This window comes from Ursus americanus, chromosome 3 (assembly GCF_024610735.1).
Source record: "Ursus americanus isolate L20-20 chromosome 3, mUrsAme1.1.p, whole genome shotgun sequence".
Taxonomy (NCBI): domain Eukaryota; kingdom Metazoa; phylum Chordata; class Mammalia; order Carnivora; family Ursidae; genus Ursus; species Ursus americanus.
This window is the reverse complement of record NC_142129.1, coordinates 19,093,289-19,120,291: the sequence shown is the minus strand read 5'-3', so window position 1 is coordinate 19,120,291 and position 27,003 is coordinate 19,093,289. Positions and strand designations below refer to the sequence as shown.

Below are 27,003 nucleotides of genomic sequence, written 5' to 3'. Positions count from 1 at the left end.
GTTTATTTTCTACGCATATACACACGTCTCGTTGGTAATTCAGTACTGACTTCATGTTATGATCTTAGAGAAGTGTTGCTAAAGAAGATCTGTTTGTTCTGTTTGTTTGGAACCATCCCATGACCTTTGGAGGAGGCTTTTGTGAAGGGAGTAGTGTTTATGGTAGTCTCGATGCTCTCCTTTTGCAAAACCACTGACTTAGCAGAACACTAATATCTCTGGTGCAAATATAGTAATACAAGATGCATTTGTTTTTCAAATGAGAAAAAATAGCTCATGATTTTGAATCAAGAGCTGTACATGTCATTATATTTTCTGTTTTTCTTAAGAAAAGCCATGCTGTGATTAGTTGGTGGAAACAACTGATCCAAATGGGGTTTGTCTAGACTCTGATGCCTCTGGGAAGTCTTGATGATCCAGGGTATGGATTTCTGAGGCTTCACGTGTTTTTATCAGTCAATCTCCAAGATACCTTAGAGACCATTAAGATAGATAATAAATCAAATGAGATTTAGTTGTGTTTGGTATCATGCAAAGAGCTATAATTAGAAAGAAAATGTTGAATTAAAAGAAGTATTTAAGTGTAGATTGTTAGGATTTTGAGGAAGCCCGGGATATAGCATCTATCTTTACTGTCAGATTTCTGGAACTATTAAGAAATAACATAAGTAAAGTAGATGGAAGGTGAAATACCAACGTTTATACTGACATAAGCCAGCCTGGAAGATGTAGTCTACTATGAGAGCCAACTGAGTTTGCTAAATCAAAATTAGGCTAATTTACTCACCCACTTACAGAAGGGACTAGACCACTTCATCCTTCTCTGACAAAGCAAGACCTTTATTGTTCAACTTGGCGAGACAGCACTTACCATCTGCGGGCGTTCTGGTTTCTAAAGTGGAATAAGGAGGTTACCCAAACATGCGTGCTCAGCTTTGTGTTCTCAGTTTTACCAAGGGAATTATTTCACTTCACTTGGCGTGGGGAAAAGACAGAGGCCAGGGATTACATTAATTTTCATTCTCATAATAGGTAATGTGAGTAATGTGTGTGGAAGGAGGAGCATTTCTCCCCAACATCCTAAGATACACATTTTTTCACATTGTAAAGCCTCTGAAATTAGGATGTTATCTTCTGTCTGACAGAATGAGTAGTTTTTGCCTCCGTATGTGTGAGCTGAGTGCACAGTCCTCATGCAGTGAGCCTTCAATGTTTCAGTTAATGAACCTCTTAAGATCGTTTGAGGAAAGATTATGAGTCTTGGTTGGTATAGGAACACCTTCTCTTTAAACCTTCTGATAGCATCAAGTACATACCAATATTAAACCTTGCAGAATTAGTGTCAGCAGCTAGAATAAAATACTGGATGCGCTCCTTTAAGAAACCCGCTTAGTGATACCATTTAGAAAACAAGGGTATTGACAACTCTGAGTCATTAAGAAAAGCTGGATTCTGAAAGTTACGTAGTTTTAAGAACATCTTAATTTATTTTTCTTATATTTCTGTGTTAAATGTGTGTGAGAGATTTATGGCAATCATCTATTTATTTTAAAAGTCTTAAAGCCTTAAAAATCTTGAATATTTACTTATAAATTATATCACTACATGTATATATTTTAACTATAAGGAACTTTTCAATGAGGAAATAAAACCTTCTAGGTAATGAGAAAGCATTGTATAGTTTCATCAGAAGGATTTTTTAAAAACTTATAGTGTTACTTAGTAGTGTATCTTGAAATTAGTGGGGTCTTAGATTTGATGGAGTGTGGTCAGGTAGGTTTATATGGGTCGTTGCTCTAACCTTTACAGCCCTGGACAGCCTTGAATGCTACTTCCGCTTTGGGAAAGTTTTCACATGCTGTTCTGTCTAAGATAGACACTGGTGATTGTCTGTCTCGAAGTTTAACTGGGTTTGCCCTACACTGTTTCTTTAAAAACATTATTTTTACTGAGCTTCAGCCTTCTCCTTCCAGAGTGAAAATGCTGCTCTAGTTTACGTAATGAGGAAGACTGACTGGATCCAGTCATTCAAAATAATTGTATAGATTTGAAGGCAACTTTTTTCAGTGATAGTCCTTCTTGTGATAACATAACATTCATCTCAATAGCCTTGTTTTATTTTTTTGTAGAAGTTCTAATAAACTAAATCTCTCTTCTTTTTCCTGAAAGGGGGTCCTGATGACAACTTAATTGAAGGTGGAGGAACCAAATTTGTCTGCAAACCTGGAGCCAGAAATATTACCGTCATATTCCACCCATTACTAAGGTAAGTGAAATCCTATGTACTTACTGCAAGTCAGTATTCTCATTATTTGCTGATGTACTGAATATCAGTAGGTCAGTCAGCATTGAAACAAGTCCTAAATAAACAAACAAACAAACAAAACAAAACAAAACTTGTTCCATTTTCCACGGCTTCACTATCAAAGTTTGTCAGTAAAACAAACAATGTCAACTCTGCTAAGTACCTGTTTGTTCTCTGGAGTAATACTCTGTAAATACTTTTTTTATAATTTTGTTTCCTACTCCCTGTCCCTGCCCCTCTCCCTCTCTCTGTCATTGTCCCTCCATTCCCTTCTTCATTTCAGGGAGTGGTAATTTATGGCCCACGGGAGAAATCTAGTCTGTCACCTGTTTTTCTTTTTTTTTAGTAAGTTTTTGTTGACACAGTCATGCTCGTCTATTTATGTATTGTGCATAGCTGCTGTGTGCTACAATGTTGCAGAGTTGAATATTTGCAAGAGAAACTGTATGGCCTACAAAGCCTAAGATGTTGACATTTAGGCCCTTTACATAAAGGACAGAATGGCAGACCCATGACCTAGCTCCCTAATTTACATTAATGACTCAGATATCCTCTAAGGATTGGCAAGTCTTGAAACAAATATGACCTATAAAAACTGAAAGACATTATAGCAGTTATGCATATGGCTTTATATATTAGAGGACAACTCGATGCTGACTAGAATGAAATCTATTGTATTGTTCAGCTTATTGTGGAACTATGATTATAAAAAAATAAAAATCTGTGATAATTGCATTTTTAAAACTAGTAAGCCTTAAATACCTTTAAAAAGGAACTTCTTGGGAAGAGAGTAAAAAGGAGTTATTCTTCAGTGGATCTAAAGTTTTGCTTTTGCAAGATGAAAAATTTCTAGAGACCTGGTTACACAACAATGTACATATAGTTACCATTACTGTACTGTATGCCTAAAAGAGATTAAGATGGTGAATTATAGGTTAAGTGTTGTTGACCATAATAAAAAAGGGTACTCTTTGGACATAGATATCCAGTATAATATTAATTGTATGTTTTCTCTGCAATGAACCAGTATGTATATTTGCTTTTTTCATATAGTGGACCAGAAACTCTTGGGTTCATTAAAAATTAAGTACCTCAGATCATCACGTTAACTTTCTCAGGTAATTTCTATAATATTTGAGGCATTTGAAATAACAGTTAAGCAAGTGCTGCTGAATTGTCCAGATAAATATTGTATATACTTTTCTAAAATATAAGCAGTTCATTACTGGAATTATCCTTATCCTACCTTCTCATTAACCAAGACTTAAATTGAAATCATTGGAACTAGTTCAATTTAGATCTCTTACAAAGCAACCAGATTTAAAAATTGTACTGGATTACTTCACCTAATTAGTTTTAAATGCAGAAACACAAATGTTTAAATTAAACAACAAAAATCGTTTCGTTCAATGACTAGAAATTTTTAAAGAAGCATTATTAATCTTTTGAAAAAATCTGTTGTAGCAGACATTTGCAAAAATAGATCATGTAATTTAGGAATCATGGAATTAAGAGAATTAAGACTATTCCTCTATAAATTTAGTTGATTTTCTATATAGGTACATAAATTACAACATCTAGAATTTCTAGATTAAGTAACAGTGCTCATATTTATTACACCTGACTTTGGTAATTGGTTTAGTATTCACTCTCGTCTTCAATTAAATTGATTTCTACTTAGTTAGAGTTGCTAATTGTTGGGAAAATGGGAAAATACCTTAATCATTATAGGCATCTTCTAACCTGGATTTAACTCCATAATTTACTGCTAAGTTACGCCATGGCATGGATAAATATAATCCTTATGCTTACGTTTGTTCCAAAGCATAGAAGACCTTTGGAAGTTTTTTAGCTGCGGTGTCAGTCACCACTTTTCAGGAGATTTTTTTCTCTATAAACTTTTTTTTCCCCTTTATAAATGTGAAGTTAGGAGATTGGGGAAGAAAAGTTACCCTTATTTCACAGTTAATAAAATGCATTTTTTGCTAATGTATGGGTAGAGTTTAACGTAGTTCTTAGCAATTATTTTTTAGCATTTATCCTTCTTTACAAGAGAGTTATTTTAAGGCTTGATAATACTCCTACTAGTTTTCCTCACTTGATTGGTCTCTACTTTCATTCTGAATGTTATTATTGACTAGAACGGGTGAAAGTTTTTTTGCATGATACAGTTTACATTCATTCTCTGTGTAACTTTTAAAGGCAGTCACAAGAATATTATGTAGCCTGCAAGGTAAGTTAATTCCTTTCTAAGCAGGTGGTCATTACAGACTTTAAATTAGCCCTTGGCTCAAATTGTAACCTTGCTTCTCAAACCCATTATAAAGTCTCAGCTGAAACCTCATAATGGGCTTATGGAACTTCAAATGATTAAGATCTTATAGTTGTTTTTTGTTTGTTTGTTTTTAATTTTTGTTTTTACACTTCAGTGTTTGTTGATTTTTGGATTTATTATTTCTTCTAAAGTTTGGAAGTTTAGTTTTGGTAATGAGGAGAGTCAGTGTGCATTATCATACTTGTGCATTTCATTTTTACTCTTATTTAAAATTTTCTCATTTCTCCCGTAGCCATTCATTTATTCATGATCGACAAGTATATATTGAACGCTTACGGTGCATGTTTTCCCTTCTGTAAGTTCGGTGTGCACTCTTCTTTAGAAATAGTCACTCTTATTTTTACGGGATTATTTAAATAAAATTTGTATACATCTATTTTCCATCTTTTGGAATGCCCCTCATTTTATCTCTATGCTAGCTCAAAGTGAATGTGATTTAGCACATTATTAGTTATAAGACAGTATAACCTAGTGGGAGAGTTAGCATAGAAAAATGGAAACATGGGGAATTAAAGCACAGGATTTGAAATTTAGAGTGAAAACTGCAACAAATCAGGTTCAGATCCAGGTTCCTTTGTCCAGTTTTACTCACTGATTATGTATTGGACTCTGATTCTATGCGAGGTTCTGGGGCAACGAAAAAATAACATCAAATCCTTACTAAAGGTGCTCCCTTGTTAGCTGCGTGGGCAGCAAAAACCGAGAAGCCCCAAAACACCAATGACGGGCGAGGACGGAGGAGGCCGTAGATGACTGCAGCCTTCCCTGCGCCCAGCTGCACAGTAGTGAGCCATCGCATAACCTTCACCCCGCACTTCTCCTCCTCCTTTGCTTCTGCTCGGATGCGGTGACTCATCGTCTTCCCCTCCTGAGTCCCCAAACGCTAGCTCAGAAGGAACTTCCCACAAGTTGGCTTTCATCACCCATTTAAACACGGTCCTTTTTTTTTTTTTTACACTCTCAGGGAACTGAGATCTTTTCCGTGGGAAGGGAGTTTTTTATTTCCCTTTGCTCCTTTTCCCCTACATCTAGTGATACTTATATTCTGTCTTCCTGAAATGCTGCAGGTGGCTCGTGTATACCTCATTTATTAGAAATTTCCTTTTTATCATTTTTGATATTTAGCGGGCCATGTGTTCTTTGCTGCATAAAAGGTTTCTCTACTGCAAACTCGGAACCACCCTGTTTAAGAACACCACACAGCAGAATCTTGTTACGCTGTGTTGTATATTCTTAGCTGTCGTTTTTACAGTCCTCCCATAAAATCATTGTACAAGGTCCCAGATCTGGCAACCTTGCAAGTTTATTTTTGTACTTTTCCCCTAAGTACTACAGTTTTCTTCACTAGGAAATCTCACAGGGTGTCGAGGGCAAATACACGGACCTCCAGTCTGTTCACTACCCGTTAACTCTGCTGGCCCCTTGACTTGTTTATTTAATGCTTTTCCTTACGATTTTCTCTTTCTGGGTAAGAAATCAGAAAAGTGTCTCAGAGAATGATGTTTTAGAAGAATGAGGTCTATAGTATTATCTTGCTTGCTTGATTCTTAGCCTAACAAGACATTGTGTGAAACTTAAGCCTTCATGTAAGCTTTTGATGGTAAGAGTGTATCTAATCAGTTTTGCTACCTCTGGTTGTAAGTGAACAGAACATATTGAAATGAAGAGGTTTCTACTTACACCTAGGTAGATTCTGAAATACTTTAACCAAAATAGAGACCCGGAAAATGATAGGCCTAATAACTTGTTCCCCCCTCACGGACATAGTTGCCTCTTTTTACCTTTCTCTGGAAACAGTCAAGAGGAATAGATGGATTCACTCTAATAAATTATTTTATAGGCCTTCGATTTGGGGAAACGCAAAGAAAATATGTTAATGGTGAAATTTGAATGACAATATTTCCTTTCTTTTGTCTAGATCAGACATGCATTTGGATTTTTTTTTTACATGAATTATTTTTGAATAGTTACATCATGGTAAATTTTATCAACAAAATACATTTTGTTGAGGTATCAATCACAGTTTGACAGAGTAGATCTTTTTAGTTCTAATTAATATATAATGTAATCATTTCTGGAAATTTGAAATTACCTTGTGGCCTGCTATTTGTGGCATTTTACGGGAAGGATTGGAGAATGTATTTCTCCCTTTGTTTTTTTATTTATCACTATTCCTTATTCTCTAAAAACCCCCAACAGAGAATATATGGTTCCTTAGATTGTTAGTACAGTTCCTTCATATAGCAAAAACTGAGTGACAACCAAAATTATTCCTTTACAAACCTAAATGCTTACAGCATCTAACTAAAGTATTTAAAAACACTCTCAAGCTTTATTAATCTCTCATTTATTTACTTATTGCATGCATTTGTGATTGCATAGTGATTGCATACATACTGGTTCAATAAAGCAAATTGGTGGGGAGTGTTGCTATTGAAAACAAAGTTACACCTTTGACTCTATACATTCAACCCTCTTACAACTGGAGGCTTTCGGTTTCAAAGGTTTCATCAAAGAGAAGTAGTGGGATTTGATGTAGCCCATTACTGAGAAACAAAAATTCCTAGTCTTGAGAGCTAGGACAGGTCAGAAATAAGGACACCTGAGTCCAAGGAAGCGTTCTCACTGTGTCCTGAAATGGCCTCTTCTTCTTTTTATAGAGACACCAGCCTTTCTGGATTATGGTCCCACTCTTAGGATCTCATTTAAACTCAATTATCAATTGCAGAAAATGTATATTCAATTTTGCAATTCGAACAAACTCAGGAAATCAATTTATTAAGTGATTTTTTTAAATCATTCTTTTAGCACTGGAGCCAGTGTTTAAATGGGAAGGAGTTTTGTGTATGTATTTCATGGTAGAGAGATAGGCCACTGAATGTGGGCTAAGGGTGGGGGATGGGTACGGGTGACCACATTTTAATTTTTGGTGTTGGCCAAATTCCTTTGTGTCTTAGTTTTCCATATCTATAAAATCAAGGAGCTGGTTGGTCTGGATTTTGCTCTCTACCTCTCAAGTTTGTGATTTTCTGACTGGGAAATGCTTTTATAATATTTAAGGACTCCAAAGGCCTCACATTTTAAAATTTAAAAGTCCAAATGACAATGTGTTTCTTTTACTTATTTGCTTCAACTAGCTTTTAAAAGACATTTGGCTCTTTAGGGTAATGATCACTTTGCATATATAAAGTACATTTCTTACGAGACAATTGAAGAACAGATGTTTGCAGTTGGGGTGACTTGGCAGAGGTAAGAGGCTGGAGCCATAGTGGATGATGATGGTATTTAAAGTTGCAAAAATGTCACTGATGCTTCCTCTGTTGAACACAACTCGAATATTGAATATCCGGGCTGTGAGCGTTTTTCACTATTTATTATCAGCCACACTTCATTAAAATCAGACAGCAATTAAAAGCTTTCTGGGTAGAACAAAAAATGAAATATTCATTGGTCAGTAAGGAATAGGTTGGCATTTAGATTAGTTAGGGAGATAAAACTTCTTGGCAGTTGGAGCTATGGTGGTGGTCAGAATGTCTGTGGTTGGCTATGTGCCTTTTTTAAGGCAAATGGCAGTAGAACAAGTAATCGTAATCATTAACATGTAATTGTGTTTGTCTCTGTTACAGAGAAGAGTAACCTCTAAAAGTTAATCTTGTCAGATGTAGCAACTGCGGCTTAGCAGCAGTGTAGGGAATTGGTTAAGGGGTCGCCAGGGCCTGGCTGTGAAATCCCTGTGATTGTGAATGACGTTAAGAGGTCAGGAAGTGGTTGAAACCAAACCTCAAACAATGAAAGGCACCAAAACTGATTATGCCATTAACAGAGTAGGTATTGTTTCTAAGGATGATATTCCAAAGTAAATGACAATTGTGATTAACACTTGCGTTTTACATTTTTTGTTTTATTAATTATAGTACTTATCACATTGACAATACTGGTGGATCAAAGGCATATAAAATTCATTGTTTTAATTAAGCATAATAAAATCCATTTGTTCATCCATTTAATAAAATTTATTGAGCACTTACTTCGTGCCAACTCCTCTCCATCTAAGTCTCTACCCTTGTGGAATTTAGTCTGCTGGAAAAATCAGACAATAAAAAAGCAAACTAATACACATGGAAAACAGTGTATTAGTATTGGGTGGTAATAGTTTTAGGAAGAACAAGGGATGAAAGTGAGGAATTTGAATAGTGACTGGTGCAGGCAGGGGCACAATTTTATTTAGAACTCAGTCGGTAGAGCTTTCTGAGAAAATGACATTTGGTCAGACTGGAAACGAAGTTCTGGAGGCAGCTGTGTGAATTTCTGGGGTTGAATGACCTGGGCGGAGGTAACGGTAGGTGAAAAGGAAAAGGAGACATTGAAGGAGCAGTGAACCCACTGATGTGAAAAGGGGTGCGTGTTGCAGGCGTGCAGTGCATGTTGGGGCAGATAAGCGAGGAGCTTCGTACATGGGTAGTCGAGGTAGAAACTTCTCTCTTTTGTCGAAACAACAAGGAGGGCATTATATTTCATTGATTAGAAGCTTTTGGGACTAGATCTGAAACTTCCAAAGGTTCTGAAGGCTTAGAGAGAGCCTGATACAATGACTACCAGCAAAAACTATTTTCTGAGATTTATCTTACTGGATGTGGGGCACTCAGGAAGCCCTGTTTTTAAGGGTGAAGCCATTAGCACAACTGTTTGGTATAGTGAAAAATCTCTGTCCCTCCTGACAGTTGTGTCTCCTGAAATGGAAAATAAATCTTAAATATGTAGTCCACTTTGATTATATTATCCAAAGATAATGAGCAAATGTTATTAGGCCATTAGCTTATCAACATATGTTATTAAAGGTTTATTCCGTGTGACATTGTAGATATCCGAGAGCTTTTGCAGAGCAGTTGTGGCTGAACTATAGGTTGTTTTCAACTAAAGAAGTAGTATGGTTTGGTGGGCTGCTTTGCAGAGGCCTTTGGGGGTTTCGTAATAAACTTTGCCAACAAATCTAATCTTTTTCTTATAGAAAATAACTCTGGGTAATCACTAAACTCCTTATGAATTTTGTATATATTAGTCTAAACCTGGCCTTGCACAAAAGATCTTTCCAACTTTTTGGCAACGGTAAGACCATTTGAGGTATTCAGAACTCCAAATCTGCATTCCTGTACCAACCTAGAGCTCTGCCCTTCCTGGTCTTTTTTTTTCTCGCCTCCTTTCCTAACATTACTTACACAATGAAGGGAGGAGAGCCCTTTAGATGTATCTTCTACATGATCGGGACACACGATAAATACTTGCTGAAAGAATTAATGGGTCACTTGGAAGGGTGTTTAGCACGTGTCTGGTGAAGTGAATGGTTTTTTTTTTTTTTTTCTTCAGATACCAATAAAAGTATAAAGGAAAATTATTTTTTTTCTTTAGTAATGATATCGAAATAGGCCAGTCTTTCTTTCATACCCAGAAGTGGTATAATAGTGGGTGGTTTTTGTTTTGTTTTTTTGTATTTTGGTTTCTTTTTGCTTCTGTCGTAACTAAAAAGTGTTTGTTAGAGGATGCAGTACAGAAATATAAAGGTGAACTTTATATTTCCTTTCTTTTTACAGCACTGATCCTGTAGTACTACTCTTGTAGCTTAGCTTTGTACTTTGTTTTTAGGAGTTATTTATTGGAAGCCTAGATACTTTGTCCTTTCACCTTTTCTGTCTCTTATTACTACATTGAAAGCTTATGGTTATATGAAGTACTTTTGCTTTATCATTCTTTCATGAATCACAGAAGCCCCTTCCAAGATTATAAAACCATTTCTAATAGAAGAAGACTTGCTTTAAAAGCTTTTTTATTTAGCCTCTTCTGTTTCTGCCAGGTTTTTTTTTTTTTTCACTTTTATTTAGAAAGTGTGCAATTGTCCCTGGATCATTCCTTGATTATATATATATATAGTGTGTGTGTATGTGTGTTTTGAAAGAGGGATTTAAGCTTGATTATTTAGAGTAAGCACGAACGTCACAAGCTGAAATAATTCTTCTGTATTTCGTTTCCCAACATATTTACTTTTGAGAAATGCACAAAAGTAGGATACCTGTGTCAGTTTGATGTGTGTATTGGTATTTGGCAGGATATTATTCTGCGTGTTCACAGGTATGTGATATTTTTATACAGATACGTGTTTGTTCTTAATGAGCTAAAGCTTATATAGACATTTTGAAAGATGCTGGTGATTAGACAGTCTAGCAAATAACATTGTAGATGATACATTATTCATGCACGGGAGGAAATGTGGCTACCCTATTGCATTTTTATGAAACATACCTTTTTTTTCCCCTTGTCCTCAGAGTTATGAAAAATAGTGCTCTGTTTTCAGACTGTCTGACCTAGGGAAGGTCTGAGAAGCACTGAGTAGTGGTACATTTTAGATTTCAAACCCCCCATCTGAGGAACTGCTTTTGAATGTAAGAAACGTTAAAGGCTTTTAATCCTCAAATTAACTTTCAGAGATTAAAATTCATTTTTCAGAGCTTTTCTTCTACTTTCATATTTTCAAACTGTGTTACGTGATATATGGCTGAACACTGATTGCGACTAACTGGCAATTTTATGTTACCAACTGAAATGGAGGGACGACCAAGGCTCCAACCCAAATATCAATGCATGTTTCAATGACAATGTTAAGAGAAGTCAGGCATTCCAGTCCAGTTAGGAGGAAAGTATAGGCCGTTCCTTATGAGGAGAAAAAGTGGAAATGTCAGTGAAACACAGAAGAAAAACAGAATATTTGACACCTGTTTTCACACGTATGAATGTCTTTCACTTAAAAGAGATAAAATAGCTTTGTTTTTTGTTGTTTCACAAATCTGGATTAGAACTAGTTGGTTGACATTTTTTTTTTTAATGAATGAATTTATTTTTTTTTATTATGTGCAAAAAAAAAACACCTCATTGGTTGGTTGGGTGTTAAAGAGATTCTACTCTATGTAATGAGAATTTTCTAATGAATTTGGCAAAACTAGGAAACCTTTCCTTGGGAGGCAGTATCCTTCCGGGAGATGCAGTTAACTGCGTGCTCAACTATCAGGTCTGTACTCCTGAGATCAAGGACTTCACATACTGTGATTTCTGATCTACCGTGCAACTTCTGAGCTCCGTGTAGATAGGTTTCTTCCGGTCTTGCTCATCTGGGTTACTTTTTCATATTTCAGTGTAATGCTGATGATTGTCGTTGAGTAAGCCAAGGACTTATAGTAGACTTCTGAGTCCTTCAGCTTTGACTTTCTTCTTCCCGACACAGGGTAAGAGAGAAATTCATGTTACAGTTGTATGTAGAACACTTGTTACAGGAACCCCACCCTTCCCTACAAGGGAGTTCCTTCTCTCCTCCTTCCTTTTTATTTCTCTTCTCCTCTTTGTATTTTTCTCATTTTTTTTTTCCTGTGCCAGTAATCGTTCATGTGAGTATAAGTTAACTCTTAGTGATGTTTAAGGCAAAAAGAAAGCTGGCTTTCTTCTGCTAAAAGCTAATATGGGTCTGAAACTGTATTTTCAAATACACCTACAATCATCACGACTGCTGCTGATTTTGACCTAAATATGCTGATATTTTTGGTGCAGTTTTTTCTATTATTAAATTTATAATTATTAATTAACATTAGCTTATGTATAAAAGCAGAGAAGGTTTTTTTCAGTGCAAAATGTTTACATAATTTGTGTGCTGCTTTTTGTGTCTTCTGGACATGTATTTGTCTTGGACTGCAATAGCCAAAATATGCCTATTCAGCATTCATTGAAATATGCTTGTGACCAGCCACAGGCCCGTTTACATCTGATTTTGAAACCTAAATTGATAATGTAATTTGGTATTAAAAATATTGTAGGAATACCTACAGGAAAAACACGGTCTCTTACGTATTACTTCTGTTCCTTTGGGTGTTGGCTATACGTTGTTTCGCTGTATGAATTGGAAAATTATTTTGCTATTCCCCTTGCATACCCCTCAGAAAACTCTCTCTCTCTCCTCTCTCTCTCTCTCTCTCTCTGTCACACACACACACACACACACACACACACTCCTATTCATTTCGTTCTCTTATTTTGGCTTTGTTTACTTTGTTTCAAGGGCTTCTGTATAACACCAAGGGCTCTTCTTGGTCATTTTTTACTTTTAGTAATTGTCATTTGAACATTTAATCATTAATATTGCCTACTACGGGTTTTCTTTTTTAATATGTAGTACTTCAACTGAAATATTTTCCATTTCATGGGCAAAAACCCTTTTTATCTTCTTTTTGTAGTTAAAAACTGGCAAAAAAACCTCAAACTAAGCAACACTATTTTCTAGAAACTTGGTTATTTCATAAGTGAGAAAGGAAAGGTCATTGATACAGCAAAAGAAGCAGGAACAGCAGATACAAGGAATACAGGTGGAAGTATCACAAGAGAATTTCTAGTTTTTAATGACCTTAATTTCATTTTTTGGCAAGAGTGGTGGTTTTGACCTTGGAAATGCTGGATCTGTGTCTTTCTGTTGTGCAGTTGCAATAGATACTGGAGTTTTCAATGTCCTCAAGTAGTTTTCTGCACTTGTGGAGGAAGAGTAATTATTTGGTGGTTACTATTTTTAAACTCAAGGAGCACCCTCTAAAGCCTATTCCTGTGAGCTACCGCATCATGACTAGGTGAGAAAGTATTTGATACATAGCAGGAAGAAAGCAGTGTAATGTCAGGAAAATCCCAGGATATCACTCTTTAGTGAAAGAATATGGAAGTATCTTAGTTGGATTCTCTGAATTCAGAATCTATGAATAATTTAAAAGCTAATCTGTTTTTCATGTTTATTATAATATAATATACATACATTAACATGTACAACTCTTTACTTATGTACTTGTATGTATATTCATATATTTGTATGATTTTTTGCATATGTATACACAAGTATAATCATGGCCCAGATCAAAATGGAGAACATTGTGCAGCTCATTTTCAATGCCGAAGAAGACTTTCTCATATTGACAGTCAATACTTTTTCATAAGAAGTAACCATCAGTAGGATTTCTGTCATTGTACGTTAATTAGTATTGCCTGTGCTTGAACTTCATATAAATGAAATCATACAGTATGTCCTCTTTGGTGTCTGGTGGCTTTTGTGCAACATTACGTCTGTGTTATTCACTCACACTGGTAGTAACAGCAGTCATTTGTTCTTTTATGTTTGCCCTTGTATCTGTATACCCCTGAAATCTGCAGTTATAAGAACACAATATTCGATCATTATTTTGGAATAAATGAGAACTGATTAGGATCTTATGGTCTTAAATACTGCTTACAATTTAAACTTCTTCAAAACAACTTTTCAAGAAATCTTTTGATTTCGTATCATGTGGGGGCCAAGGAGCCTCTCAGGTAAGTAAGAGATCCTAGAGGCACTTCTGTGGTCTAGCCAGGCAGTGAGCCAGGGTGCCCAGAGTCAGATTAACTAGATGAGGAAAATAGACTGTGTCCTACAGCCTTGGAAGTAAACACCAGGGAAGCTAAAATTAATTGACTCTATATTTCCTAGACTTTGAGATTTTCGAATCAATGAAAAAATAGGTTGCCAATTTTGTTAACGAGAATGAATTAGAACACCAAGAAAAGTAAAAATGATATTACCTTGGGGCACCTCGGTGGCTCAGTTGGTGTAGCAGCCAACTCTTTTTTTTTTTTTTTAAAGATTTTATTTATTTATTTGACAGAGATAGAAACAGCCAGCGAGAGAGGGAACACAAGCAGGGGGAGTGGGAGAGGAAGAAGCAGGCTCATAGCGGAGGAGCCTGATGTAGGGCTCGATCCCAGAACGCCGGGATCACGCCCTGAGCCGAAGGCAGACGCTTAACTGCTATGCCACCCAGGCGCCCCAGCAGCCAACTCTTGATCTCAGCTCAGATTTTGATCTCAGGGTCATGAGTTCAAGCCCCATGCTGGGCTCCATGCTGAGTGTGGAGCCTACTAAAAAAACAAACAAACAAACAAAAAACCCAAAAAACTACCTTGAAATTAAGAACCATCCTTTTTTTCAAGGACAGATAATTGACAACTTAAATCGACATTTTTAGGCAAACATCAATATGTAGGCTAGTGTTTAGAAACAACAAATTCAGCCGGGGGGGGGGGGGCGGGGGGCGGGGAGAAGTGTTACATGAAGGATTAACTAAGAACCAGCGGGATGTGGGAGTATCACAGGAAGCAGTGAGTAGGCATGGGCTAGATTGGAGGCACTAACATAATTTTAGTGAGTAGGTATGTAAACACGTGCTTCTGCTCCATTGTAAGAAGGGAGTAAATGTTTTGAGTAAATGAGCAAATTATGGTTAAGTGGGTGGGCCAGTTTTAAAAGCGCAAGATAAACTTGGTGGACATGAAATATTCTTTCAGTAGGTCTTTAGAATCTTGCATTTTAATTCTTGCAAATTAAAAAAAACATTTGTAGTTTGAACTCTTTATACCGTCTTGAACCTATTGTTAATTGCATTTATTCACTGCCTTCACTTCAGCTGCTTGGTTATGGAATATATATTCTGTGCAGTCACATGTGTTATAGCCACTTTATTTTCTGGTTTTTCCTACAACTGCAGCCTCTCCAGTGGTGACTACATCTCCCTGTCGGCAGCAATGCCCTGCTGGCTCCAGCTCTCTCACCCTGCCCAGTGTGCTCGGTGCCAGCACCAGCAAAGCCATCAGTATGATGTTTGCGTATTTACTTCTGCTTTTTGCAAAAATCTGTGGGAGATATAGTGGAAAAACTTTTTAAAGGTTTCATTTATTTGTCAGAGAGAGAGAGAGAGAGTGTGAGGACACAAGCAGGGGTAGCAGCATGCAGAGGCCAAGGGAGAAGCAGGCTTCCTGCAGAGCAAGAAGCCCGATGCGAGACTCGATCCCAGGACCCTGTTATCATGACCTGAGCCGAAGGCAGCTTAACCGACTGAGCCAGCCAGGCGTCCCCCAGAGTATTCTGGGGAAAAAACTTAAATATAGGAGTGGGAATAAGAAAAGCAAAGAAAATTGTATGAAAAGAGACCACTCTATCCTTTCTTTAAAATGAAATTATAAATGCTGAGCAGGTTTGATAAATGTGCATCAGTGCTCAGAAATGCAACTGAGTGAATCTACAGTTTTTTTTCTTATTTTGAAGCTTTCAAGAAAATTGAAATGAGGATTTCCCTGAAGAGTGAAAAGGAACCAGCATACTTCTCTGAAATTTGGAAGTCCTTCTGTTCTATATGCCTTAATTCATTACATTTTCTTTTTTACGTGCTTTTGATTGACTTTTTTTTTTCAAGCTGCAACTCCTACATTCAATAGGAATTGAGTGTACTTAACAAAAACCTGAATTTTGGGGGGAAATCCTTCAAGTTAGTCATGTTTTTCTGTTAATGATTTTTCATCCATTTATTCATGGTTTCCAACAAATATTCAGGTGATCACTCTGTGCCAGACACGGTCCTTGCCTTTATGGAGCTTTTGTTCCTAACTAGGTACTGTGGTAATTTCAGAAAAAAGAAAATCCATGACAAAAAAGGCCATTTCGTGTGCTCTTTCCTTTTTCAGAGGCTGTTCCTCCTCTAGTGAATCCTGTTCCCCTCAGTCTCCTCTGGGATCTCGTTCTTGTTGTTTAATCTGGTCTCTCCTGGGTCTTCAGTCTTTTCTGATCTGCTAGTTCCTTCCCTGGGACGTACAAATATGCTCCATCTCTGTCCTTTGTAAAATCTCTTTTCTTAAGCTCGCATATTCCACCCTCCCACTCCCACCTAGCCACTTAAACTCCTCTTTTCCTTCCTGCCAAGCTGCTGGACAGGATTCCTGCTCTTCATTCCCTCTCCTCCCATTCACTCTGTCGTCTACTGACCACTCACCATCTAATTGTCAGATCTGAAGGGTAGTTTTCCATCTCATGTTACCCGGTTCTGCCAGCCTTCTAGGCAGCTGATCATGCTTTCATGCTTGGACTTTTCCCTCCCTTCTCTGTCATTGCCGTCTCTGGCCTCTCCTTCTACCTGAGACCATTCGGTCTCAGGCTTGTTAAGGTTCTGTTCTCTCTGCGTGCTCCCTCCACGCAAGGCCTCCACAGAGCCTGTCTTGGACTGTTTTCTGCGTACTCCGCCATTATCTCCACCCATTCAGTAGCCTTCGCTCTTATTTTCAAGGTGTTATCTCCAAACTGGAAGTCTCTCGAAAGGTCCAGGAAGCAGGTTCAGTTCTAAAACTGAACTGATGGTCTTCTTGCCTAAATCTTTTCGTTCCCGCCCCTCCTCCTGGGCACATAGCTCCCTCCTTCTGTGCTAATTTGCATCTGCCTCTTCACCTCCTGCGTTCCCTTCCTGAGAGACACTGATCCACACCACAGGAATCCAGGAGTCCACCTAGACACCTTTGATTTCCCCTGCTTCCAGACATCCAGAGTCACTCTTCTCATACTTATGTCTCACATGAAAAGAGGGCCTTCTGGGTGGCTTCGTCGGTTGAGCGTCGGACTCTTGATTTCAACTCAGGTCGTGATCTCTGGGTCCTGGGATCGAGCCCAGCGTCGGCTCCGCGCTCTGCACGGAGTCTGCTTGTCTCTCTCCCTCTGCTCCTCCCCTTGCTCATGCTCTCTCTCTCAAATGAATAAATACATAACATTTAAAAAATATATACCCACACTCAGTGAAAATCTTAGAGTAGGAAAATAATGTCCCTATTAGGAGAAAACATCTGCAATTAATAGTGATGTTTTGGAAGAAGTTAGAAGATTAGGGATGAAAAACAAATTGGATTATATTCAAACTCAAGATGTTTGCTTGGAAGTTGGAGACAGGCATGAGGAGAGAGTATTTGTGAAGGACAAGAATGGGATTCCTGGATAAAAGGTGTGAGCCGGATGTGCTCACGCCTTTGTAGTGGAGATAGAGTTTATAGGTTAAGTCATTGAACAATTGTACAATAAAGTGAAGCTTAATATAATATTGAATCCGATGATGCAGAGTTGAGGACTTTCAGAAAATCCTCAAGATCAAATACAAATGTTCTGGCAAAGAAACAAAGCAAAAGGATAACAGAGGTATGCGGGTGGGAGGATGGGGTAAAGGGAAGGATTAAAAGACTGAAAGGGACAGATCACAGGGAATGTTTAGCTAAGATCTATATTCATATATCGCGCCGTCTGTCTAGAGGATATCGGTTGCGTATATTATGTTCTATGCATACAACATTGTCCAGCCACTGAAAATTGTATCGTAGATATATTTTTATTAACATAGAAGGATACATTGACTAAACTGAGTAAAGAGCTGGTTGCAAAACAAAAATATAGCAGGACTACATTTTGATCAAAATATATACATCTATATCTTTATTTATGAGTACATATATAGCTAGAAATAAATGTGAGATTATTTTCTTTGTTATACTTTCCTATATTTTCTGAATTTATTGGAACGAGGCTATTTTTATTTTATAATTACAAAGTTCTAAAGGGAGAGGTCAGCATACAAAGCCATGATCTACTAGAACATAAATAATAACTTTATTACTGTGATTGTGCATTTACTTGAGTTATATAAATAATGTAATAGCATTAAATAGCTAACGATAAAACAGCAACTTGCAAGTACATTGTCTTATTCCATCAGCATAACAGCCCTGGGCAATAGTGTGAAGGCTCGAACATTCAGTTCCTTCTTTGAGGCAGCACAGTGTTGGAGGCAGGACATCAGCCTGTGGCTTCTGACTAAATCCTGTGCTTTCTGCACCATGTTGGACGGGAGCCCAGGCATGATAAGAGCCTGTCCAGGGTTCTTCATGGGATGTACTACAAGGCGATTTAGGGGGTCCAGGTCACTTCCATTTTGTGGTTCCTCTCACATCTAGATTCTCAGATTCTTTCCAGTGAGTAAGTGGTTGAGAAAAACAGAATTGTAGAACTGTCTTTTAAACCTCATTTCCTTCATTTTCTTACATACTTCCTGTAGTATTTTGCCATCCTAAACTATTTCTACTCATCCCTTCAGCAGCATCTTTTCTGGGATACCGTCTGACACCTCTCTTATTCCTCCCCTTTCCTCTGTGCCCTTGCTGACCTAACACATAATTATTCTCTGTTTATTCTCATGTGTCTTCCTCATAAAGAAGATGTTAGTGACCATTTTTTGATTCGCTTCGCATACCCGGAACTTTGCTGATGTCTGGCACACACTAGGTTCTCAATAAATGTTGGGTGAGTAAATTAATAATGTCAGCTTTTCATCGAGAGCCATGTCTTAGGATTCTCACCGTCAGAACCATGATAATGAGGAGAGACAGCTGGTTGTTGGGTGACCATACACGATTCATGGTTCTGGTTTTGTGCTCCCGTGTGCCTTAGGGTCATTGCCACCTAAGCAGATTTGTATCTAGTCTTCCTTCTCGGGGTTGCTTTTGGTATCCAAAGAAATAAATTACGAAGATAAATTTCCAGATGTGTTTTGCTGTACAGTTACTTAAGGAGAACCAATTCTTACTAGAAAGTGGCTTATTTTGCTCTCTTGAAGGCAATGTTAGCGGAAGGGTTGTCTGTGTCTGATTAAAAATGATAGTCTGTAAACCACCGTAAGGTAGACCGTTAATTTCCCGTGACAGCACATGAAACTCCTCCTGTCCTCCCCTCCTCAAGCCCAAGCGCACACACTAGAGGAACCTCCTTTGCGAGACATTTGTTTAATGTTGCCTGTCAGAGAAGGTGCTAGAACAAGTCACTCAGGTTTGAAGTTTGCAAACATACTTCTACCTTTCTAAACATCACAAAGCCTGTCAAAAATCTCATTTCCCCATATTTTCTCTTCTCTCGAGAAGAAAAACCATTACAGATGTAAATGTTAGAGGAATTCTGTCATTGGCTTTGGCGCGTCTGCAGTAAGTTTTATTCGTAGTTTGGATTGGGGACAGGAAGGAGGCCTCTGCTGACAGTTTGAAATCTTTCTAGCAATTTATGTGAACTGTACTGCTAGGGAGGAGATGGTTTTTTCTTCCAGGCCTGATATTTCTGAAATGTCTGTTGATTCTTCCTGTTAGTTTCTTCTCCGTCTTTGAGACTCTCTACCAAACCTACTTTTGGGATGCATCCACGTATGTATTTCCCTGGGAGCTGGATGAAGTACATTTATGTGTGCCACACATATTTCAGATACTATTTTGTTTGGTGGATGGTGAATAACTACTGAGAAAGAAACGTGTTGCTCTTCAAATATAATTAGCAGTCCCAACCTAGGAGAAGTTTGCATTTGGTTGTGACAAAGCCTGTGGCATGCCCTCTGCAAAGACAAGAACGGGAGGATGGATGCATTTCTAATGCAATCAGGAAGCCCCTCTATAATTTAAATATATTAACATATCTCAAGAAACCTGGTATTTGAATGTCCCTAAGATAACTCAGAGTCTCTCCCAAATAAACATGATTGAATTACTTGAGGGAATGCATTAAGACAGCAGGCATGGTCCTTAATGGATCAAGGCTGTCTAGACTCATTATCACAGCAAACTCCAGGAAAACTATCACCAAAGCCTTAAGGAGGCAGGTGACTGATGCAGTCCTAGATGTTGTGCTTGCATTGCTCACATCCAGTTTGCTGCCAGAAGTTTGATGCCATGCAAACAATGAATTTCTACAACATTAATATTATTTCCTGCTTGTAAGGAGAAATAGTAATGAGCATACATCTTGACTCCTTGTGTTTTAGATTATGTGCATGAGCATAAGTAATAGTGTTGCAGCATTCTGAATTCCAGGAATGTTGGGATAATGCAGGATAGAATTGTCTTAAGTGTACATTCTGGGTCTCACTTTTACAGTCTGCTTATATATTGTAAAGGTCTCCATCAACTCAAGTAAATAACAATAAAACTAAAGTTATTGAGCCCTAGTGAAATACCCAGCTATGTTTTTTGACGCTTAGCATCTACTATGTAATTCAGTCTTCACTGCAACTCTATGTATTAGGTATATTATTATCTCCATTTTCTAGCTCAGGGGGCATAGAGAACCTCACAGGAGGCATAGAGAGTCATAGTGGCTTGACCAAGATCACACTATTGTAAATGGGGGGGGCAGGGTTCAAGCCACGCAGAAGGACTCCAGAGCCCTAGCTCTTACCTTCTACTCTTCATTCAAAACCCTGAAAATACGAGGTTTCTCAAGCTCTAGGCCTCTTTCATGGTGACTCTAACTGGGCTGGTTGAGTCAGGAATATCACTTCAGTAGGACATTCTGGAAGTGTTTCATAAACATAATTCTCCGGCTGGATTAGAATAAATCATTTTTCTCTTAAAAAATTTTCAGATGAAAGACACAATCTGACCAGCTCTGGGTCCCAGAGACATCGCAGGCCAGGTCAAGGTGAGAACCTCAGAGTACTTTCTCACGGTGGTCTACTGTAATCACTATGCTCTTCTCTTAGTCTTACTTCTAAAAGATAATTATCTAAAAACAGTTGGGCTGATTCAGAAAAAAACTTTGTGAATTTAACTGGGTGATTTGGGCATACTTATTTGCATAATGTAAGGATTTTCATGTTATAAATTTACCCAAGGTAAATTTTCAAAATAGATTTAAAATATAATTTATTTAAAGGTAAATTTCTCTACAGAGATAAGGGATGTCTCCATTGCAAGAAAGAAGTAGCACTTGAATATTTCTAGATTAGTACGCTATGATTTCCATATTAGCTTTGGGTCTTCGTATGATATGAAATGAAAACGTTCAAGAACTATGCTACCTGCAGGAACATCTTCTTTATAAACATTCTCTCTTGGAGTTATCATCTAAAAAGAATGCATTTCCCTATATTTTGTGGTTTTACATTATTTCTCAAATGACTTCTGCCATTGAGGGCCCTTCTTTTTTTCAATGAATTATGATAACATTTTCAAATATTTAGTCTTTATGACACTTATGAATTGGCCTTAAACGCATATCTCCCTATATATGATATATTCCTTGTTTTTTTATTTAGAGCAGGATGATAATAGTAGGGACCCTAAAAGGAGAGGGAAAAGAGTCCTGACTTACCCAGGCCATTTGTTAGTGCCATCTTGATAAACCTTAATCTTTTGTGAAGAAGAATGGACACATCTATGTATTTATTTGGGTGGTCTGAGTAAATGATTAGCACTTTGATTCAGAAATTTCATTAATTTTTAAAATTTACTTATTTTTTCATTTAGTGTTTGTGCTTTTCTAAAAACAATGTGAGACAGCTGATTAAATATTTTGTTTGAGGAGCAGTTAAAAACTGAAGTCATAGGGAAACCATGCCAGAAACAATTTATAAAAGGTAAACAATGGACATGTTTGTAGTGTTTTTTTTCTTACTCATTTCTTCTAATAGACCTGTGCTTTTCCGTCAAGTGCCTTAAATATTAAGAAGAAAGAGAAATGATTTCTTCTCTATGGTGGATCGCAGTGAATCTTCAGTAGACTTTTTTTGTAGCGTGCTCTCAGCATACTACTCGTAAAGGAAAAAATCATTTTAAGCTTTAAAATTTAGTTTAGCATTTTCTTGAGCTTATGATTATAAAATAATGCCCCCTCCCCTTTTTAAAGTACTAGCATTGCAAACCCTCCGCATAATTTCTTCCTAATGTTTGCAAAATCCCCCTGGGATTTCTTCTGGTTCCATGGAATTCCTCTTCTCCAGATATTGACAAAATCATTAAACAAGCCTGAAGCTTCATGATTATTTTTCCAGCAGCACTTTCATTGCTCTTTATCATTACATTTAGTTATGTTTCATCTAGTTTTCAATATATGTGACAGGGTTCACATCCCAGCCAACTGGAATTAATTTGATAGCTAAGCATTTCAAGAGCTGCCTCTGTAACATACCCTGCCAGATCCTGCCATGTGTGAAGCATTACTTCTTTTTTACCACGAAAGATTATACATATCTTTGACTTCTTCCATGCTCATTTGTGTTTCTGAAGAAGGGAGGGCATGGTGTGCCTGTTCCGGGTGTTTCTCTTGGCTTTCCTCTGTGTAAACCTCACTAATGCTTTCAATCACCACCGTCTGTGTCTTTCCTTTTGAGCAAGAGGAGAAAAATGGAATTGGTTTGAATGCCATGCCTTGCTTCTCGGCAAGAGAACGCACCCGGAAGCTGGTGTAGTTCAGAGTTCTCTTTCTCGCTGCCCATCAGTGGCTTGCGAGGGGACTAAGGGGGCGAGTGTGGTTGGTGGTGACACTGTTGGCATGAACCTCAATAAATAATTCTTAAAGAGCTTAGTCATTGGAAGTTATCACGATAAGTGACAGAATGGGAACCTATTGAATATTATATCACTACTTGGGGAAACAATTTCTTAGCTACATATTTCAGGAATAAGAGAAAGAAAGTGTTTCTATTTCTAAGATTAGGTTATGTTCCAGATTTCCACCCATTTTATAAATACCCAAAGCTATCCAAAACAGAATTTATTAATACTCTGAAGGAGCTTAGAATGTGGTCTTTTATTTGACCATTTTTACTTTCTTTATCAGTTTGATAATTTAATTTTATGGCCATATATATGTTCCCTTGTTTAGAGGTTTCTCTCACATGGCATGATTAGCAATCGTGTGTGAAATGATTATGTGGAAACATTACTAGGGAATTACTGCTTGTCTAAATACTGTATGTTTTCACTTGAGAACATTGGCTCTGGAATGTATTTTTGGCACTCTGAAGGGAAAAAAAAGTCTTTGGTGTTAAAAAATGCAGCCAGAATTTAATTTGTGAAATGGAGCTTTAAGCTCAGTTGTTCCTCCCACTGGCAGCAACTTGAGGTTGCTTATTTCCTTTCTCAAATGAAAACTGTGTCCTTTAAGACTACTTAATCGTATTTTTAATCTTCAAATTGGTGTTTTCTTATAGAAAGAGCCAGAACTTCACACAGTCTGTGGTTGTTTCTATGTATTACATAGAATCTAAATTATAAATCCTAATTAGTACCACTTAAAACTAATGGAGTGGCCATTTCAAGGTCCTTTACTACAGTAATTATGCCCTGGAACAGGGAAATGAATCATATGTTACGACTTTATACTAGGAATTCTGGCCGACTTCTCATAAAGTGTTGAAGCCCAAATTGGGGGTAGTATTCTTATTGTAAGATACAATCAATAACCTACTCTGCTGGATAGTCACTGTTTGGGGGGATTAACTCTAATCTGTAAAATAACCGTAGTGGAAGAAATTCAGAGAGAGAGAGAAAAGCCAGCAGATACAGTCTTATTTTCCTGGTTATTTTACCCTGCAACACAAAGTTCATCTTAGCTTATAAATAAAGATAAAATAAAGGGGGAAGGGAGTTCCTTTACTGATTTAATTATTATGACCACAAAAGGTTCTTTGACTATGTCCAAAGTACATATTCTCCCCATGTGAGAAAGAAGAAAAACTGAAAGGAATGTTACACCACGTTTCCTCCTTTTTCTCCCCAAAGAGGGGCCTCAGAGTTCTGTAGTAAAAAAGTTGCTTTCTCCTCACTCGAGCATTTGATGTAGAAGATTGACAGCATGCGTAGAGACTTGGTCTCATTAGAGTCTAGGCCAAGAAAGACATCATAGCCAAGAAGATCAAAGCTCTGAATTGAAGCAGGAACTTTTCATTCAAACTTGAATAAATCTAGAGGAAAAGGATGATACATCTTCCAAAAATTAAAAATCAAAACAAAATGAAAAAAAAAAAAAAGAACAACCCAAACACCTATCATCTTTTAGCACTACAGATTCTATATTTATTTTGAATTGAACATTTTCAGGAAAACATCATGATTCATTAGTCTGAAAAATTATTGCATTATCATAAGAAAAGGATTGTTGACTCTAGTAGAAATAGGCTTTGGATCACTTATAGTATGAATTAGCCTCATAGCATTAAACCATAATATGAAGATAGAGATTGCTTGTTCATTGAATAGGATGATTTTAAATATTATTCTGAGGACTTCTTTCTGATATCGGAATTGCACACAAGGACCTCACTGTGTAACTTCAAAATTCTAGGAGGCAGGTAGTGCTTGGTAGATTGATTCTCATTATTAGCTTAGAAATAAACAGAAAAGCGGGTTGATTTCCTGTTCCAGGTAATTTGGCTATGATGTTGATGGCTTCTAACTGCCATTTCTCATGTGATATCTACAGTAAATATTCTCACTGCAGATGAAAAGCTACCAGCCTATAAGTGCTTACGATATAAGGATGTAGTTTTAAAAATTGATCTGTGAAAAAAACGTGAATTGTGATTACTGTCGCAGATAGCTTTAGAAGTATAGTATGTTTTCAATGAAGATAAGTAGGAGGTGGGGAAGAGCATTTTTCCTCTAGATTATCCAAAAATAAATTGAAGGCCACATTCTGGTAAAATGTTTTCTTCCCCTTTTCTTTTTTTGTTCTTAGAGAAATATAAGATATTTAATCTAACATAACATAGAGATTTTAGTGCTTTATTTATTAAACGCAAGAATGGTTAAAACATCTTGGTTCCATTTAAGCCATTTAACAGAATGGACTAAAAAGAAGGAGTGGTGAATGGCCAAAGGAAGCCAAGTAAAGAAGAAAGAAAGGTGTGACATGGATCCAGAGAGAAGGGGGTACAGTGGGGGAAAGAATGAGTCTCAGTTCAAGGAGGAGATCTACTTAGGAAGAGAGAATTGGATATAGCAGGGCAGCTGAGGACAGAAAGCAGCCCCAGGGCCTTGTGTGGCTACCTTGGTTTTTCAGCCTCGGAGCAATTAGCTGTTTTTACTGTTTTATGGAATTTTGACTATTTCCGTTCTCCAAACTCTCATTCGTAATGTTCATTTTTTACTTAGAGATCTAAAAATAAAAATAGCTTTAATGCTTTTGTAGCAATATCCTAAAAATTCATAGGCCAGACACTGTATTTAAGTAGACCCTTTTTGGACTTAAATGTTAACACCACTTTTTCCTAGTAGAAAAGAAGAAAAACAGAGTAAAAATCTCCAGGACAAAGAAATTATAGGAATTCAAAACTATAAATAACAATGGCAATACTTACTGTTTTCTAATTAGGGAAAATTTTAGGAAGAGAGCAACATTAATGAGTAACTGTGAGATTGTGTCCTTTAAGGGTTTTGAGACCTGAACTTATATATTTACTTCCATATGTAGTATTTTCCTGTAGATTTTGATGGGCCTGAGGGTGTGTTCTAATGAAACTTCAGAAGGGAAGGAGAACATTATTAGTGTTAATAATTTTTATATTTGTAGGTAGATATTATATTTTCTGTTACATTGAATTGGCTTGGAATCCAAAAGCATAACTCAGCTTTCAGAAGTTTTTTTCCCTAAAGGCCAAGGCAAACCTCTGCACTTTACTATCATGAAATAGTTCTCAATGTATTTGCCTATTACAGCTGAAAATACCCGCTGTACCAGGATACCTTTTTATTTACAAAGGAGTATCTCAAAGTAATTTTTGAAGGGTATGCAAAACTGTACTGTACAGTTTTTGCACTGTTTTGCATTTGCTCACACACACAGTATTGGGGAGGAGGAAATTTCCCTCTACCCATCCAGGCTATTTAGCTGGTCTAATAAATTAACATAAAACAGATTACTGGAGAAAAATTCAATTATATACATACGGGACCCCACATGAATATGAGACCCAAGGGAAAGCTGGGAACTTGAGGCTTATATGCCATCTTGAGCTAAGGAAGGGGTTAGGGATATCACGGGGAAGGAGGGTGAGTCACAGGATGGTAAGAGCAGATGTTTGGTAATTAGATGTTTATCGCGCTACACAGAGAGGTCAGGTAAAAAGTTAGCTCTTGATAATAGCTCTGTTTCTGGTCAAGAACCCCTACCTAGATTCTTTTAAATAGTTTAAGGGAGGGATAAAAGTTTTTCTTAAATCTGCTGGGTCTTGATTGCCTTCAGCTCAAAATACTCCACATGCCAAAGTGGCAAATTTTAGCGAGACTTGTTCTGAACCCCTTCAATAGCAACACATTTACCTCTTAGAACATTCACTTCTTTCTAGCAGGTTAACAGGGTAAATATCTTCTCTAATCTTTTTTTTTTTCTCCAGGTCTTCAGCTCTGCAAACATCTTCTTATTCCTTGTAAACTCTCTAAAGCTTAGCAAATACTTTTCCCTGTATAGCCTGCATTTTCTTCCCTGTGTAGCTCCATTTTCCTCTCTTTGAACAGATAAGAAAGAGGAAGCCTGACTTTATGAACCTTCTTGTTGTCACTTTCCAAACAACTACTGTTTCTGAACTGCACAGCAGAAATTGAAGTGAGAACAATAGAAATGTGTGAGAATGGTGTGCTCTCTGTCCATAGCTCTTTGCCTTTATACTTGCATGGTGTGAGAGTGCCCAGGACAGCAGAG

The 27,003-nt window shown here is 37.3% G+C and overlaps 1 protein-coding gene across 1 annotated transcript in view; it reads left to right on the top strand.

Annotated features, from left to right (window-relative positions):
• Nucleotides 1-27,003, top strand: part of EXOC4 (exocyst complex component 4) — a 717,712-nt gene that overhangs the window by 324,957 nt on the left and 365,752 nt on the right. The window contains exon 10 of the mRNA XM_045792625.2: nucleotides 2,170-2,266. Coding sequence (XP_045648581.1) covers nucleotides 2,170-2,266 — 97 coding nt within the window. The remainder of the gene's footprint in view (nucleotides 1-2,169; nucleotides 2,267-27,003) is intronic.